Raw genomic sequence first — 17,901 nt, forward strand, 5'->3', positions numbered from 1 at the left:
ATAGAGAGCAAAGGAGTCCCCGACCCTCAGGCTGTACATCATAGCATTTTATAGTCGGGGATAATAAAATGCAGGAGCAATTAAATAAAACTGTCGCTCATCAGCTGAAAAAAAAAAGACAAATAAAATAAAAATTGAAAAAAAAATCTATATATATATATATATATATATATATATATATATATATATACACATGCATGGTATGCATTGTATGGAGATTTGTCCAGGATAAAATATTTGAGGATTTATTTCGTAACCTGATATAAAAAAAAGTTTTGTTTTAATTTTTTATTGTAAGCAATGCCCTTTTTTTTTTGCATGAATAATTCCGCGCAAACTCCACGCGCAGGATTTTGCTCTGTGATGGACTTCACGCGGGGTCGTATCAAAATACATCAGACTGTCTCCAAGTCACTAAATCACAAAGAAATATGAACGACATGGAGAAGCTTAAATACGAGCTGCATAATAACGAGAGCTCATTTTTATCCCCCCCGCGTTCAGCCTTTTCATGAACCCTGCATCCCACCCTCTCTTCCACTGGAGCGGGCTTTAAAGGCGCGTGCTCGGTCATGTCGGGGGGTTTTTCCCACCCCCGTCTATATTTAGTGCGGCTTTAATAATTAATACTAAATTGTCTTGCAGGAACGAAAATAGCAAAAACGAGAAAAATGCATATTTAAAAAAAAAAACAACTTTGTCAAACATGCACCATAAACAAGCAACAGCGAGCAAAAACACGCAAAACTAAAAATGACTGAAAAGTACAAGAAAATAATTGTATAAATAATAATAAAAACAGTGATACAAAAATAAATAAATCGTTCTTACCTGTTTTGTCATGGAATCGATTAACCGTACATAAAGATCCTGTTCTGTTCTGACGCCTGTGGGAAATGTTTTATTTTGTTTACAACCATTTCCATATTTCTTATTATTAAAATTATTATTCTGACAGCATCACATAAAATAAAATCTCAAAATCATTTCAAATAAGAAATAGAGTTTTGTATTTATTTTCTTTTTTACTTTTAAACCTTAACCAATATTTATTTATTATTTATAATTTTAAAAAAGCGACCTGTTATTAATGTATAAGATTATTAATATGATCAATATGATCAGTATTAGTGTTTTGTTTATTAATAAATAACAATGTGACTACTATTAATTCCTTGCTCCTTGGGATCAGTATAGAGAAGTTGGACTTACCGTTGCTGTATAAAAGCTGTAGTTTGTAATGTATCCCATTGTTAGTTTTTTCGCTGTTTGGTTCCTGAAAATAAGCACGGGTTTGCAATCAGACTGGCGTTTTCTCATTTTTTTTTTTCAGTTTTGCATAAGCTAAAAAATATCTACATGCTTTGTAACTATGCACGGACATAAAGTGTCCATCAACTTTATCTATAAAAATAGCAAATATCTGGGATCTCTAATGAGATTCTGTAAATACGTATTATTCATTTTTTCACTAGGCCAATGTGCGTACAATCATTTTTGCACTAGACTAGAATGTAGTCTATAATAAACGCGGTCAGGTTTTTACACTCAAGTCGCCATTATAAATTATGACATCCTTTAATATTCACATATATCTATTTTATATATATATAATATATATATATATATATATATATATATATATATATATATATATATATATATATATATATATATATATATATATATATATAAGAGAAAGTGTGCAATAAAATTTCAGTGATCCTCCGTTCAACTCTTTTGCTGCGTTTCTCTAAAGTTCTGTGAACTTGAGAAAGTGGGAATAAAAAATTGTAAAAAAAGAAAAAAAAAACAAGAAAAAGAAAGATCATCTTGCGCGGCATTTCCAAATCTTGCGCTTACTTTCTCCTTCTCCACAAAGTCCACAAAAGCTGTCCTTTCGATCTCCACGGGTTGACCCTGTCTGTCGTACAGAGCCAAGACGAAGTGGAAAAAATTGGACTTCCTCAGATTGGACGGCGGCTGCTTCTCGTAATGCGCCCGCGCTAGACCCACTCCGCTGCGGGGGGAAAAGAGATGACAAACCGGGGTCGGTTAAACAGTAGGGACAGAGGGAGCAAGGGAGCAAAAGGGAGGGAGGATGGTTGGATGGATGGATATAGTGTTAAGGGAAAAAAAGACACATCTAAGCTGGTGGAAAAGTGACCGGGAGTATTGTAGAATTGTCACTTAAACTGAAGTAATATGATGTAATGAGCGGCGGAGAGGTGCACCGGGAGACCCTAATTGATACATGGCATAAGTGGGGATTTAGGGTTGGTCTGAGAAAATGCATGAATAAAAAAAAAATCGGGATGATTTGGCAAACGTACCTTTGGGCGGCTGTGTTAGCATCCACCACCCCGGCCGTGTGCATCCATGATCGGACGGGGTTCATGCCGCTGCCCAGCGGCTCCTCTTTCATAGTGGTCCCCCCTCTCGGTATATTCTCCTGAATCCCAAACATTAAAGCGGCGTGCGTGCAAACCAGCTCCAGCGGACGAGGTCAAAGCGAAAATTGGGGAGGAAAAAAAAAGGGACGCGTCGTTTCTCCAAAAAAACGAGGCGCACTCGGATCTCTGCGAGAGTTTGTTCGTGATTTGTTGAAGGGGACAAAAAAGAAAAGAAAGAAACAGTTCACACCAAGTATCGGCTCCTTCGTTGTTCAGCGCGTCCTGCGTTGGCACGACATGGACGATTTTAGTGAGTGGAGGATTCTCTGTCGAGATCTCTCTCTCTCTCTTTCTCTCTGCGGCTTGTTTGGATCGAGTTCCCGTTGGAGGAGTCGCCGAAATACCTGGATGTCGGTGAGGGTTTTTTTTCTTCTTCTTTCTTTTCTTTCTTTAAAAACCAAAAAAATCAGTTCAACATGTCTTGTAACTTTGCGCTGTGATGATGCTCTCAGGCTCGTGTCATCATCCCTACAGGACCAAAAAAAAAAGCTTCAGGACACTGCTGAATCGACCACTTTCTGGCAAGACGCTCCAGCTCCAAAAGACAAATAAACGGGAAAAAAAACTATGATTTAGCGCGGAGGTGTTCCCGGACGCGGGAGAGAGCTTGATGAGGGGGGCCTTTAGCGTCTCTCGGAATGGATGGAAGCGTACAAAACTCAGCCCTCTATCCCCTAGGACTGAAGCCTTTCCCGGGAGCCAAAACTCTAGACCCGCGGGATCCGCACTGTCAGAGCGATGACGCGCAGTGGGCGGGGTTTTGCCCATATATGGAAGAGAAGGGGTCTGACATTTCCGGTCGCTGGCGTTGCCCAAGTACCGCGTGAGTACACACACACACACACACACACACACACACACACACACACGCACACACAAGATGTACTTTTCTATTCACCTTTTTTCAAGACAAGCCCGAGCTAATCAGGGGAGGAGGAAATGATCATCCGAAAACATGCACTGCTTCTACATGCAGCTTTTGCATGATCATCTGTGGGTTTTTTTTTTTTTTTTTTTTTTGGGGGGGGGGGGGGGGGATTTTATTTAGGAAATAAATGCATGAAAAAAAGGTATTGCATGCATAGAAATGTATTAAAAGATAAAATAGATGTACTGTACAACAAAAGGGATTTTTGTTATTGTTTTGAATTTATGATCTGCGCAAGAGCGTGGATAAAGAGGGACAGTTAGGGTTAGGTGCATCCATGCACGCTGTGGTTTCACACTGCAGAATAAAAAATCATTTCTTGGCCCTTGTCATCCGCTCAATCACCGTGTCGTGCAAATGACAGTGACGGATCTCCTCAGATTCCTAATTGGCCGCAGCGTCGCAATGAAAAGGCAAACGGAGCTGCAGGATCAGATACCGAGCACACTGATCAATAACACGACTGAATTATATTTCACAATCACGCTGCCTGTGTGTTTGTTTTTTTAAAGTCGATTCCCTCTCATATTGGTTGTGCAGATCCTCCAAAAGGAGCGCAGCTGAAGTTTAAAGAAGAATAAACGCGCAAAACGTGGTTGCGACGTGTACAAAAAAAAAAAAAAAAAAAGAAACACACACACACACACTCTATCTCACTCACACTCACTTTCACACACATGCACACGTGCACAAATGCTCAGAAGGATTTTTTTTTCTTGCAAATCGCGCTAAAATTGTATCTGAAAACTCTGGAGGGACTCGGGGGGATCCGCTGCGTCCACCCTCTCGCTCCATGTGCGCCTTTTTACAATAAATAGAGCGTTTAAAGCACAATAATGCGCCCAGTGGTTCTTTAGTTTTGTGGTATTTGGGAGTGTGTAAGGTGTTTCTTTTTCTCTTGTTGTGTACATGTGTGTGTTTTGCCACTTGGCAGGGTATGTATTGATGTTAATATTTTAATGAACGGATGAAAATCGAGACTCCGATGTGGGTTATCTGGGGAGCCGGAGCGCAGCGCACTGGAGGGAGGGATGCGGGGACGGAGAAGAGAAAGAGAGAAAGAGAAGGGGAGATGTGTGTTTTAGAGAGTGAGAGAGAGCAATCTGTTTGTGCTGGTGTTGGGGGTTAATGACTTTTTTTGCTAAAGATAAGTGAATTATCGAAGCTGTTGCGCGCCTGAAAAGTCCATTACTTGCCTGCTCGTCCTGTTAAATACGTAAGTAATCACATCAAATTATATGACAAATTATTATTATTATTATTATTATTATTATTATTATTATTATTATTATTATTATTATTATTATCAGCTGTAGTTCAATTTTGAAAAAAAAGTGCAGTTTTTAATTTAGTGTAACAAAAAAGATTTGTACGTTCATGTGGGCCTATTAATTTATTATAAAATATAATATACGGTGTGTTTATTAAATCAGTCTTGTGTTTTTATATGTCAATGTTTATTGCGATTTATTTGTTTACTATTATTATTATTATTATTATTATTATTATTATTATTATTATTATTATTATCATTATTATTTACCATTCATCTTTATTTGTAAAGGAATTGTATTGAAATAATACTCGACACATGTCACTTAATTAGTAAGGTAATGTATTAGGAAAATGCAAAGCTCATTGCATACCATGTTTAATTATTTTTCTGCTCATGTTATATGTGCCTATATTTCCCTGCCAGTTGCTCTCTGCTCGACTAACCGCAATCTACAGTATCTTTAATACAGATTACACACCAAAGCGATTTCAATCTGATTATCAAATTAGGGTTTTATCCCAAATCCTTTTAAAGCTGATACTGTTGACTAGAGAGAGAGGGGGGGAGGGGGGAGGAGGGGAGAAAAGTTCAACAATCCCATCGTGAAGGTAACGATCCCCCTCCTGAAAAAAAGGGAGTTTTAAACCTTATTTGACAACAAATGCAGCTGCCCCTCTATTTTGGAAGATATTAAGGCGAAAATGAATGCAAATCTGTGTTCAGGAGCCATCTGGCCAGAGAGAATCAGCTGCTCCGCCTGCATCTATCTCGGCTCATTTTCCAGCCTCATCTGGAGCCGAAAGCGCGTGCACCAAACACAATAATCCGCCAAGTTTCTCCTGCACTCCGACATGCTGCGAGCACGCGCTGGAGTTGCATGGCTTTAGCTTAAATATATATATATATATATATATATATATATATATATATATATATATATATATATATATATATATATATATATATATATATATATATATATTTTTTTTTTTTCATTTATTTTTGTAACTTTTTACTATTCAATTGTTTTTGCTTGATTAAAAAAAAGAAGACACATTTTAAATCAAAAATCAAAAATCGAGGCCTTATGAATGAAGGTGTGAATTATTGTGGGATTTTATCATTTGGGAGACACCTGCTAATATAGAGAAAAAAATAGTTGTATTTTTATTCATTGATTTCTGTTGATTCTTTTCTTTGATTTTGTATAAAAGATGTCAACGAATATAATCATCAACAATAATAACAGCAATAATAATAATAATAATAATAATAATAATAATAGCAATAACAGAAGTAATAATAATAATAATAATAATAATAATAATAATAATAATAAAAGTGTGTGTGGGTGTATTTAGTTGTCCTGTGTTAGATCTTTTGCGGAAAGTGTGGCTAACCATCAAAAGCGCAAAAAAAAAGAAAAGAAAAGAAAAGAAAGAAGTTGCTAATGCAGCTCTGAATAAGATTTTCCTCGGTATGTTCGCTTCTAGTAAGGAAAAGGAGGAAAAGCACCGAGTCCTCCTCCCTCCTTTATTGTGCACACGCAATGCTCCTTTTGTGCGCATTTACGGGCCGGAGGCTCCGACGATCCCCGACCGACCTCCAAAAAAAAAAAAAAAAAAAAAAAAAAAAAAAAAATTTGCATTTAAATAGCGACATCAACCGATTCGCGCGTGCCGCGCGCCAGTAGGTTTCCCAGATGTCGCGGAGTGGTCGCTCACATGGCCGCTCGCCCAGCTGTCCTCGTTGCTCCGTCATACCGGCGCCCCCCACCACCTCCGCGCGTGCCCGAGCCACCAAATCCCCTCAAAGTCTCGGCCACGTCCCAAACTCTCCCTCACTCTACCGTACTAAATAGTACAGCACATTCATAAAAACGGGCCTGCGCCCAAATTTACATCCTGCCTCACCAAACACTACACCAATTACACAGTCATTGCGCCCGCACCCGCACCCTCACCCGCACCCTCACCCGCACCCGCATACCACTGAACAAGATATGCGTCAAAATAGACTACTGGCATCTTGTAACCTGTGGTTACCTCCCACCTAGAGACCAGGGGTTTCATGTAAAAACATGCAAAATAGGTTTTAATTATGATCACAAATTTGATCGTGGTGTCCTGAACTGCTTTGCTGATGCGCTCCTGAGGGCCACAAACAAGCTTTTTCCTCGACAGAACGTCTAGAAATGCTGCATTCTGGTTTAGTCTGAATGTCATTTCATCTGTATGAAATACTGAAGCATTCGAATTCAGACTCAATTTGAGTGATAACAGATAACAGTTCGATCACTGAGAACAGCTCAGTGTAAAAGTTCTGAGGATGAACCCTGTGCGAGATCTTTGGTCCTGCTATCAGCCTCCATCACAGGGTAACGCAGAGAGGAGACTAGTCCTCAACTGATCATCACATGACTGCAGGAAATAACATAACATTATAACAGTACAGCATTCCTCGTTTCACTTCTGTAGAGCGCGTGAAAAGAAAAGAACGAAAGAAAGAAAGAAAGAAAGAAAGAAAGAAAGAAAGAAAGAAAGAAAGAAAGAAAGAAAGAAAGAAAGAAAGAAAGAAAGAAAGAAAGAAAGAAAGAAAGAAGGTCAAAGGTTGATAACTAGAACGCAGTTTGGGTAAACTGCTTATTTGTGTGTGTGTGTGTGTGTGTGTGTGTGTGTGTGTGTGTGTGTGTGTGTGTGTGTGTGTGTGTGTGTGTGTGTGAACGCCGGGTGAATCAATCATTCAGCGCTGTGATGCTGAAACTGTTGCGCGCTCGAGCTGATCATCATCACACTAATGGATCCTTTAATGGATAAAGTGGAGTAAAAAAAAAAAAAACCTGTTCCCCAAATAATAGTAATTCAAATTATTGGAAGAAAATAAATCAACAAATAACAGGTTATAAAACATAAAAGATAATAGAAACAATTTTTCATTCATAATTTTTGCAAAACGGTTTAGGTATAACTATGAAACCAGCACGCACGTGCAAAAGGCAAAACTCATTTTTGACTTTATTTATTTTTTTTCTTCTTTATTAATCGGACGGAGACGTTCATTCAAGAAATGTTGAAATGTAAACGGTTTTCTCGCCTTGCCTTTTCGAGAAAGAAAGAAAGAAAGAAAGAAAGAAAGAAAGAAAGAAAGAAAGAAAGAAAGAAAGAAAGAAAGAAAGAAAGAAAGAAAGAAAAAGAAAACAGTTTCATCAAACGCGGTGAAACCAGGCGTTGTAACAGACGTGTTAATGATCTCTGAGGCATGAGGAAAGGAACTGTGAGAGGAAAGAGGTGGAAAGTGAAGATTATTTTTCCAAAGCGAAAATTTACATGACTTTTTTTTTTTTTTCATTTCCGAGCCATTTACTTGAAATTTGATAAAGAGCGCCCCCCGTTGTTCATATTGTGTAATGCAGGTTTGAAACCAGAGCTCAGTATCCCATAATACTCAGGTAAACTTATTTCTCAATATATATCCATGCACGTATTAACATGCTTTAGCTGGTATATAAAACATTTAGGGGGTGACTAATTATGTAAAACATGTAGTTTATGCTTCGGAAAATAAATAAATGTGGAGAAATTATGAGAAATCATTTTACGCTTAGACTTTTTGTCTATCTATCTATCTATCTATCTATCTATCTATCTATCTATCTATCTATCTATCTATCTATCTATCTATCTATCTATCTATTTACACGTATACTGACAAATATGTTTAAATAATAATAATAATAATAATAATAATAATAATAATAATAATAATAAATAATAATAAATAATAAACAAATAAATAATAATAATTAATAATAATAATAATAATAATAATAATAATAATAATAATAATATAAAATAATAATAATAATTAATAATTAATAATAATAATAATAATAATAATAATAATAATAATAATAATAATAATAATAATTAATAATAATAATAATAATAATAATAATAATAATAATAATAATAATAATAATAATAATAATAATGCCCGATAATTCTGCCACCATTCATCGCTGTTTTCTTTTATTTCCAGAAATAAGCTGTTATTGTGAGATGAACAGCAGGGATTGGGGGCACCTTCACTGTATTAAAAAAACAGGTTTCGATTAGGTAATTTTAGATATTGTAATTGGCTTTAATTAAACATGCATCGCGCTAATTAACTCAGATGATTTTTTTTTCCGGCAGCCACTGGGACGCGCTTTGCCGGCTTTGATACACTCAGTCCAGATGTCCCAGTACAATTCAGGCGGCAATTAGAAGTTCGGCTACACACTCACTGGAAATGAAGTTCGAACCTTTGATAAGGCATAGCATGCTCGAACAGATGCTGCATTTAATATGAAATCATATACTGTCAAAGGGTGTGCGTAAAAACCTACAGGCTGTTGTAATGAGAACAGAGAAGATGTATACGCAACATCTGTACGCGCGACTCACACACACACACACACACACACACACACCGCACACACGCAAACAGCTGGCGCTCCAAAGTTAGAAATGGGAAAACTTGTATTATTATTATTATTATTATTATTATTATTATTATTATTATTATTATTATTTGAGTCCTAACGAATGTGAAGTGTGAGGAACACACATTTGGAGTTGAGTTGAAATAAATATGGTGAGTTTTGTGTGTGTGTGTGTGTGTGTGTGTGTGTGTGTGTGTGTCGGGCTCGGCCGCCGTGTAATTAGCATTTCCATTCTGCAGTTGAAATGAAGAGGGGAGCCTGCGGCGCGGCCTCGGGCTACACCCACATGAAGAGAGGGAAGAGGCGAGGAGAGAAAAAGGGGCAAGCGGAGAAAATATGAATAAAGAAAGCAAGAGCCATTCGAGATAATTAACATGTAAAATATCCAGTGGAAATGGGGACGGAAAAGAGAGCCCCACCTCACTCCGACTTTTCAGATCCTTGTGCGTAAACTCCGTGATTAAAAAAAGTTTACCGCAGTAATTAAAGGTCTGGGGGCGCGCACTGCACGGGGGCGCGTGTGTGCGCGCGCGCGCGTGCGTGTGTAATATTTTAAACACAGCTCACAAGCTCCAAATCTAAGAAACTCCATGTCCTTGATGAGTCGCATTGACCTACTTTTCAAATTGTACAAAATCTCCGAGTGGTTTGAAAAAGGAAACAATTGAAACTCGGATGATCCGGAAATCTGAAGCACACCGACACTTTCTGCAGGTTCACTCGGTGAACGTTCAAGTGAAGAAACGGGGATTGTGTGGTGACAGGGCGCCCCCTACAGCCAGAGTGGATGATCTAACGGATCATTATATCAGGGGCTCAAAAAAGGCACAAATAACCCAGTAAATAATAATAATTAAAAAAAAAAAAAATATACACACACACACACACACACACACACACACACACACACACACACACACACACACATAGTGTGATGTTTTCTTATGTTCTTTTATCTACTAATAAAAATGATGAAAACCTCAAACCTATCTAAATGAAAAACATTTAAACACCTAAAGCTTTACATATGAGGCATTTCTCTAAATCTTTTTAAAATGTAAAATAATGTGCATTATCATTTTCTTTTTAAATTGCATGGATGATGATGATGATGATGATGATGATGATGATGATGATGATGATGATGATGATGATGGTGGTGGTGGTGGTGGTGGTTGTGGTAGTAAAGAACCCTGTTTATTAAATGCATACCTTCATGCTTACAAGCTAAACCCATCCATTTGCTTTTAATGCTTTATTGCATTTTCCCCAACAAATTATAATTAGTTTAGCTCAGGGATGCTGAATAACCAGTATTACTGTATATGATGTCAATAATGTCTTGGAGCATAAAACAGAGTGCTTGTAAAGAAGAAGGTGCTTTATGACAAAATGTACCTTTTTGCAATAATCAATCCTGTGAAAGTGATGCTTTCAAATAGGTTTGGATATTTGGCCTCAGTCCCACATTGTCACAAATGTAGGATAAAAAGAATTGGCAGCACAATATAAACTGTTCAAAAATCTTGCAGCTATTTTTATTTGTTTTGGGTTTTTTGTGTTACCCATTAATTACATTGTTTTTTTTAAATAATAATAATAATAATTAATAATTAATAATAATAATAATAATAATAATAAATTATAAATTGTCATATGTGTTGCACAGATCAATGACACAGAACAATGACAGCAAGTAGTGATGACATACAGTATATTGTGAACTTTGATATAATCCTCATTAACAGAGCGCGACAATAAATCCAGAAGGGGATCCAGTTAAAGAAAAATTCCATCATTTACATATTTCTAAATCTGTTATACACACAGCTTCATTTCAAACAGAAGTCCTATAGCGAACGTTATCGTGTAAGTACGATATTCACATATTTTCATACATCTGCTTAAAAAAATTTGAATATAATGCACCTGGATAAAAATATTATCACAAAACCATTCAATGTGCCATTAAAATTTAATTCAAACGGTATAACACATACACCTACACATGCAAAAGATACACCCTAAAGGTGTGAAAACTACAGTTTAGTGCATATTTGTTCCTAAGAGTGTATCTTACGCCTATCAAGACCCAGAGCAGCTGCTTTCAGTCATGTGTGAGGGTCGGTGGATTATGTCGAGTTTATCGCATTCATAGCTTGCTGATATTTGGCTATAGTCGGATGCGTTGAAGCTCAGCCAACGCAGATGATAGCAACAGACATGTGTTACCTAATGTTCTTTATCTAACTTGGCAAGCAAAGCTAAATAATTTATGTCAATAATAATACATCTACATAACATGTATGACCCAATAAAGCATTCTAGCTAACATTGGCAAATACAAACACCAATCTCTTGCCATGCTGATATATAATGCTAATATACTACTATGTCTTTATTTTTTAGTTTGTAGGTGTGGCATGATGGAGCCGGTTTACTGTACATCCACAAGTGTCCTTAATCAGTCCTAGTGAATGAAATTGTCATTATATCTACTGTGATTAATTTTATTTGAGCAAATATTCCAAGTGTATATAAATAATATCCTTCTTTGATATCACGTTATCATTCAGTACAACCTTTTAGTGAGCACACAGACATTTTTGCAAATGAATCAAAGTGCAAGGGAATTTCTACCATTTATTGTTGTTTTCTTTCTTTTTTGTAATTATTTTTTAATCATTACTGTCATTTATTCCTTAATTACATTTGACTCACAATCTGGTTGGATTATAATTCTTGTCCCCATCCTGAGAAAAAACCTTTAAAACATTGGGTTATTATATATATATTTTTTATTTATTTATTTATTTTCTATTTTTAAGATTATTTCTTAAGTTTGTGTCTGGCGAATGTGCTTTCTAAAAATCGTGTTGTGACTTTATCTTTTCAGAGCACACTCCTGAGTGATGATGAGAAAGGAAAGCTGTAGAGGGACACGGTTAGTGTGAGAAATTGTAAATGTGACTAGTGGGATTAATAGTGACTGTTCTGCTGCATCTAAATGTAATTGTCCATCTGCTCTAGTGGAATGTGTGTGTGTGTGTGTGTGTGTGTGTGTGTGTGTGTGTGTGTGTGTGTGTGTGTGTGTGTGTGTGTGGGGGCTGTGAGTCTGTGCGGTGTGTGTAGGGTGAGTAGGGGTGAAAGATCACCCATTCCCTTATTGCAATATCACGTTGTAGTTTATATCCCACTGGTTATGACACGTGAGTGAGCTGGTCAGATTATTTAAGAAACCCGTGTTATTACGTGACCATTAAAGCAGGTCAGCTTGTAGTCATGTGTATTGTTGGTCAGTGCATAATTATTACAACGAAATCTTCACATATACATAGCCTTTGGTAATTACAATGTGCATCAATTATTTATGGATATTATTTAACACATTATTTGCACATCGTGCCTCGTTTGCTTCTGCACCAATGCTCTAATTGCTCTATATCCTTCCCCAGTTGAATTTTTTTTTTTTTACTTTTTAATTCCACAAATGAATTACAGCAGGGGTTTTCCAGAAGTGTAAAGGAAACTGAAATGGATGGTTTTGTGTGGAAGCAAGCTTGGCTCGATTGCCAAGTCCCTTAGCGGTAGTAAAGAGGAGGTAGTCTCGTAAAGGTGAGAGTTCCTCTAACGCCGTACGTGTGCTCTTGCAGGAGGAAAGAGCTCCCTAATAAAGACTTCAGCAGGACGACAGCAACGATTCATCCAATAATGTGTTTTTTTTTTTGGTTTCCATTTAAACCATCCATTTATCATTTTCGCTGATTAATCCACAAATTGCTCAATTTCACAATTCATTTAATGATTCAATATGAGTGCCAATGAATCTGTCCAAACTACTGTGATTCTGTGTATTTGAGAACTCATCATGTTTTCGTTTTGCCATGGATTTTACACTCACGGCATGTTTCTGAAAGCATCGTGTGATATTTATCTTGCAGAGCATATCTGGGATGATTGTGTGACTCATTCCTGGAAGATTCAGTGAGCAGCGTTTTTCTCGCTAAGAAGCTAGCAGGTGACTCACCCTCCACTTGAGTATTTGAACAATACAAAACTAATTCTGATGTGTGAATCCTACATTATTAACACAGAGAAAGAGGATGAGAGTTTGCTGTGAATAAAAAAAAAAAAAAAATCCAAGCTAAAGCTAAAAATAATCACTGGCAGCTTTGCACAGCGGTGCAGCGAGTGGCTAGGGACCTCCAAGGTGGCAAAGCAGCGAAAAAGGCGCATAAAAAACCTGGCACAATGTTTAAATTAAACAGTGAAATTCAACATCTGCGTTCCAAAGCCTTTACCCTCAATTTCGCATCTCAGGCGTGTGCGAAAGTGTGCGTTTGGGCGTTTGTGTGAGTGCACGCCGGCTTGTGAGCGCATGTGATTGAGAGATTTTAGACGCTCATTCGCACTAATCTCCGTTTACTCCGATTTCACCAGCTCAGTGATGAACTATGGCACGACGGTGGCGCCGAACGCGGCGCTCGCATGGAGCGTTGTCCCACTTTCAGACTCGGAGGGAGGCAGTTTGTCTGGAAAAAAAAGCATATGGACTGCATATTCATTAGTGCACTGCTGATAAATAGATTAATTGGCTAGATTAGGCAGCCAAAGCTTTGATCACAGGAAGCGAGCCAAGAGTGTGTTTGTTGTTTAGTGTAATTTTGTTCATTGCGAGGGAACGCGGTGCAGAAAACCTTGCTGCACAGGCGTTTATGGGATTTATTTTCCAGTTAGTGTTAAGAGGAGACCGCAAACATGTAAACAACAGAAGAGCAAGGAAATCTAATGAGTGCGTGGGTGGGTACACATGTAAAAGGAAAAGAGACACAAGAAGGCTAATTAGTGCTCAGAACAATTCAATCATATATGATGGGAGCTTGAGCGTGTTTCATCATGTCAGAGTGGCGTGAAAACCTCAAATCAGCACGATCCAACTAAACAATAAAATGTACAAATCTGCACAAATGTTGGTGGTTCTTTTTTTTATTTTTTATTTGAGATCCTTCAGGGTGGCCTTTTAATCTCTGTTTTATTTGCATCCAGACCATTTCGATGATTGATTTTATTCAATTAGTTATTGCATAAAATATAGAAATCATTACACAGTATATCTTATCCAGGTGTCTTTGAATCGGCTCTGAAACCAATATATGCATCGTGACTATTGTTCAGTGATTACTGCAATATTGTATTGTGATGTAATAAATATCAGCACTTTGGAAGAACAACACTGCAGTGTAGAAATAGATTACCATTTATTTTAAGCGCCTGTTTCTTTTCTTTTCCTCTGTCATTTGTTGTTATTTGTTTCACACTGTGTATACCTATAAAAGCTCCACGGTGATGCTCATGACCTCATGAGTTCCTCTGAAATTCTGAGCTGAATGAAGACGATAATATGGGAAAATGAATGGGCTGGGCTGAGCTGTGAAGTTTTCCTGTGCATCAGAAGAACCTGTGTTTATTCTCTTTGCTCTTTCTTCCTCCCAGTGGAGTCACTGTGGTTTCACCCCTGTTAACTCGGATTTGATTTAACCTTTAAAGCAAAGGTGCGTGCCTCCTCCTTCGGTAAACACCTCCAAACGCGTTTGCACTGGAACTGTTCCCAGATACAAACATGACGTGAGGCTATGAGAACGCCACCGGCATTATTAATTCATAATATGCTTACAGCTCTTTATCAGGCATGCAAGAGAAGATGAAAGACCTCGTTCGGTGACGGCCGTCCTCCTGCGTTGGCTCTTTTCAAACCGTCTGACACACAACCTGGTGTTCGACAGCTCAGGATGGGCCTTTGAATGTGTCTGCATGTGTGTTTATGTGTGTGTGCCTTAACATTTTTCAACAGCTCATCCATTAGAGCAGGCCCGCTGCTGACTGACAGCAGCGTTCTGCACCCTTTCATGGCTCCATGTACATTGCGTAAGTCTGTGGGGGATTGCTTTGAGCGCCGAGAGAGCTCTGAGGACTGTCAAGGCTCACTGAAAGCCACAGAGGTGATCCAGCTAAGTAAATAACCTAAAAACACACGAGCATCAGTCCTGTCATTGTTTTCTAGCAAGGAAATCAAAATCCCAGGAGGAAAAAGTGGTACTGAAAAATGAGCTGATAGAAAATAAATCGCATGTTTTTTTTTTTCTTGACTTTCTTTTTACATGATTTCATGTCTATCATTTTAAACGAAGGTTAGAAATAAAGTTAGAAATGGATCAAGAGGTTACAGCAGGATATGGGATGCTTAGCTATAGACCACAGAAATCCAATGCAAATCAAAGGTTTGGAAGAAACACCTAGAAAAATCAGATCTGCCATAAATGAGCCGAACAACAGTTCATTCTACAATGGGGTTTTTATCATTCAAAGCTAATTGCATTAAAATGGCCATTATGGATATGCCATATGTAAGACACACAGTCTTTCAGATTTAAAACAAAAGCATTTTAAGCCTGTAAACGAAGCACTGATCATTTTACAGCCATTAAATCAACAACTACTGACAATTTTCAACTCTTTTACTGTGAAACATCCAGAGAATAAAAATAACAGGGTGTCCATTTTTTAGAAAGTTTTACTGCTTTATAAATGGTTTGGAAGTTGGTTGATATACTTTCCTATATTTTTTAATGTCAATTCATGCACATTCTTCTTATATTTCACATCTATATACAATATTTTTTGCTTTAAAAGAATATCATTTATACCTAATGCATAGGAAGTTATTCCTTACTTAATAAAATGATTGATTCCTGCAAAATATGCTCTCTAGACTGTAATTTTAATATTCCAAATACATGGTGGTGCATTATAATCAAGACAGCTTAAAGCTTTCGGATTGAAAACCTGATTACACCGTATTTCTGTAACAATGGCATCATTCATACAAGGCGATATGTAAAGTTAAGTCACATAAAAAGCACAGAAGTTTATAGGAAATCCTTCATCCTACAAGAAGTTAGTCTTTTACAATAGCAACCTATTTTATTATACAAAGAATGGAAGATTTGAAACTGCTCATTGATTACAAACATTTCTATGAATTACACAAAAGCAGTTACAATAAATGGACAAAGAATTGGGACACCTGACTTTTCCAATCATACGAGTTTTCTCCGCAACCTGTTACAACGAAGCTGTAAGCACACACTTATATAGGATGTCTTTGGATGTGGTGGCATTACACTTACATAAAAACATCTTCCAGCATGACAATGCCCCTCAGCGTAAAGCCGGCTCCATGAAGATATGCTTAACATGGGTTGGAGTGGAAGATCTCTTGCTATAAAGCTCTGACCCTCAACCCTTATAAACAATATTGGGGTGAATGTAAAGCTGATTGCACCCCAGTCCTCCTCTCCTCACATATATCAATACCCGACTTTACTAATTGCATTGATGAGTGCATGCACACTCTAAAATCTAGTGCACCATCTTCCTAAAAGAATGGAGGTTATTAAAACAGCAAATGTGAAATGGGATGTTTGAAAAGCAAATACGATTCTTATGGTCAGGTGTCCACAAACTTTTGTGCATATAGCGAATCTGCTACGTATCTTCAAGTGAGCGCCGAGGTGGTGTCTGAAAAGCCGAACAAATTTGACTCATTAAAGGAGCATAAAATTGTGTCTTTGTGCGTGACCTTTTGTTCAGCATCTTTGGAGAATTCTGTTACTAAAAGAGGTGAGTTTTTCTGTGCACAGAGAGGGGAAGGCTCCACGGGTATTGGGTTCCTATAGGGAACAATGCCGATAGGTTCACCTTGCAGTGCATGGGTGTAACTTTGCCTAGAATATTGTAGATCAAAGACTAATAAACAAAGTAGGTGGAAATGCTGTAAGAGTATATGTGATCCGGCAAAGGATACAGATCTGAAAAGAGCAGGCTGGATTTTGGAGGACGAATGCATTCAGCAAAACTGATTTTGTTTTGTTTGTTTTGTCACTCCTTAATGTTCGATCCTTCGTTTTATGCGAGCTATACACTCCTTTCAGTGGCTCACTATACATTGGAGACATGCTGTATCCCAAACTGAAAAGTATATATGCATGTTGTAGGATAATGCTCTTTATGGTTGCGTCTTCATCTCCGTGTTGATGACCGGAAAAATAAAAGAGCATAAATGTTCCCTTTGTGCGTGCACAGCAGCGTGCTGCATGACCTGCTGATCTCCACAATAAAGCCATAATGGCTGTGCACCTCCCTGAGGAACACACCAGCAACCTGGCCCTCTTATGGAAGCAGCGGAAACAGGTCACTCAGAGCATGCAACAAAGAAATATAAATGTTTTTATGAAGCCAAAAAAAAGAAAAAAAAAAAAGGCTGACATCAATGTAAACAGATATACACCTGTCATAAAGCCTCGGAGGGGATTGACATAGAGCCCCTCATTCATATCCAACATGTCAAATGGCAATTGCTGTGCTTGACCAGCTTCAGCTTTAGCTCGGGCTCCAACCCCTGCACAACAACTCATCACACTTGATCTCCAAATATGAGTTTTCCAGAGATGAGCTCCCTCACACACACTCGCCGGCTACTTTATTAGTGGCTAAGCTCTTTACACTTGTAGCATATTGCAGCAGGTTAGGGACCTAAGCCTTATTGTCCCACATTATTGAAAATCTAGGCTGTGAGAGCCGGCCCCTGGAGGTCAAGCTTTGTCTGAGTGTGCTCGCGCTCTCATTTCTCAGGCAACAAGAGGCAACACTGGGAGAGGACAGACAGGATTGAGCTGGTAATACACTTAAATCCATCTTGGTT

At 37.8% G+C, this 17,901-nt stretch overlaps 1 protein-coding gene and 1 long non-coding RNA gene across 20 annotated transcripts in view; one reads left to right on the forward strand and one right to left on the reverse strand.

The window, feature by feature from the left end:
* ebf3a (EBF transcription factor 3a) overlaps positions 1-3,157 on the reverse strand; it is a 93,981-nt gene extending 90,824 nt beyond the window's left edge. For all 19 annotated transcript variants that reach the window (XM_083556536.1, XM_083556532.1, XM_083556542.1 and 16 more), the window contains exons 1-4: positions 2,334-3,157; positions 1,864-2,020; positions 1,213-1,276; positions 832-887 (exon numbers count right to left, since the gene is read on the reverse strand). In XM_083556536.1, the coding sequence (XP_083412662.1) occupies positions 832-887; positions 1,213-1,276; positions 1,864-2,020; positions 2,334-2,467 (411 nt within the window). In that variant the 5' untranslated portion in view covers positions 2,468-3,157. The remainder of the gene's footprint in view (positions 1-831; positions 888-1,212; positions 1,277-1,863; positions 2,021-2,333) is intronic.
* Positions 3,152-15,897, forward strand: LOC310734539. Its single transcript, XR_014536062.1, has 2 exons — positions 3,152-3,276; positions 13,082-15,897. It is a non-coding gene; the product is annotated as an uncharacterized lncRNA (long non-coding RNA).
* Positions 15,898-17,901: the final 2,004 nt, after the last annotated feature.

This window comes from Silurus aristotelis, assembly GCF_946808225.1.
Source record: "Silurus aristotelis genome assembly, chromosome: 12".
NCBI classification, from domain to species: domain Eukaryota; kingdom Metazoa; phylum Chordata; class Actinopteri; order Siluriformes; family Siluridae; genus Silurus; species Silurus aristotelis.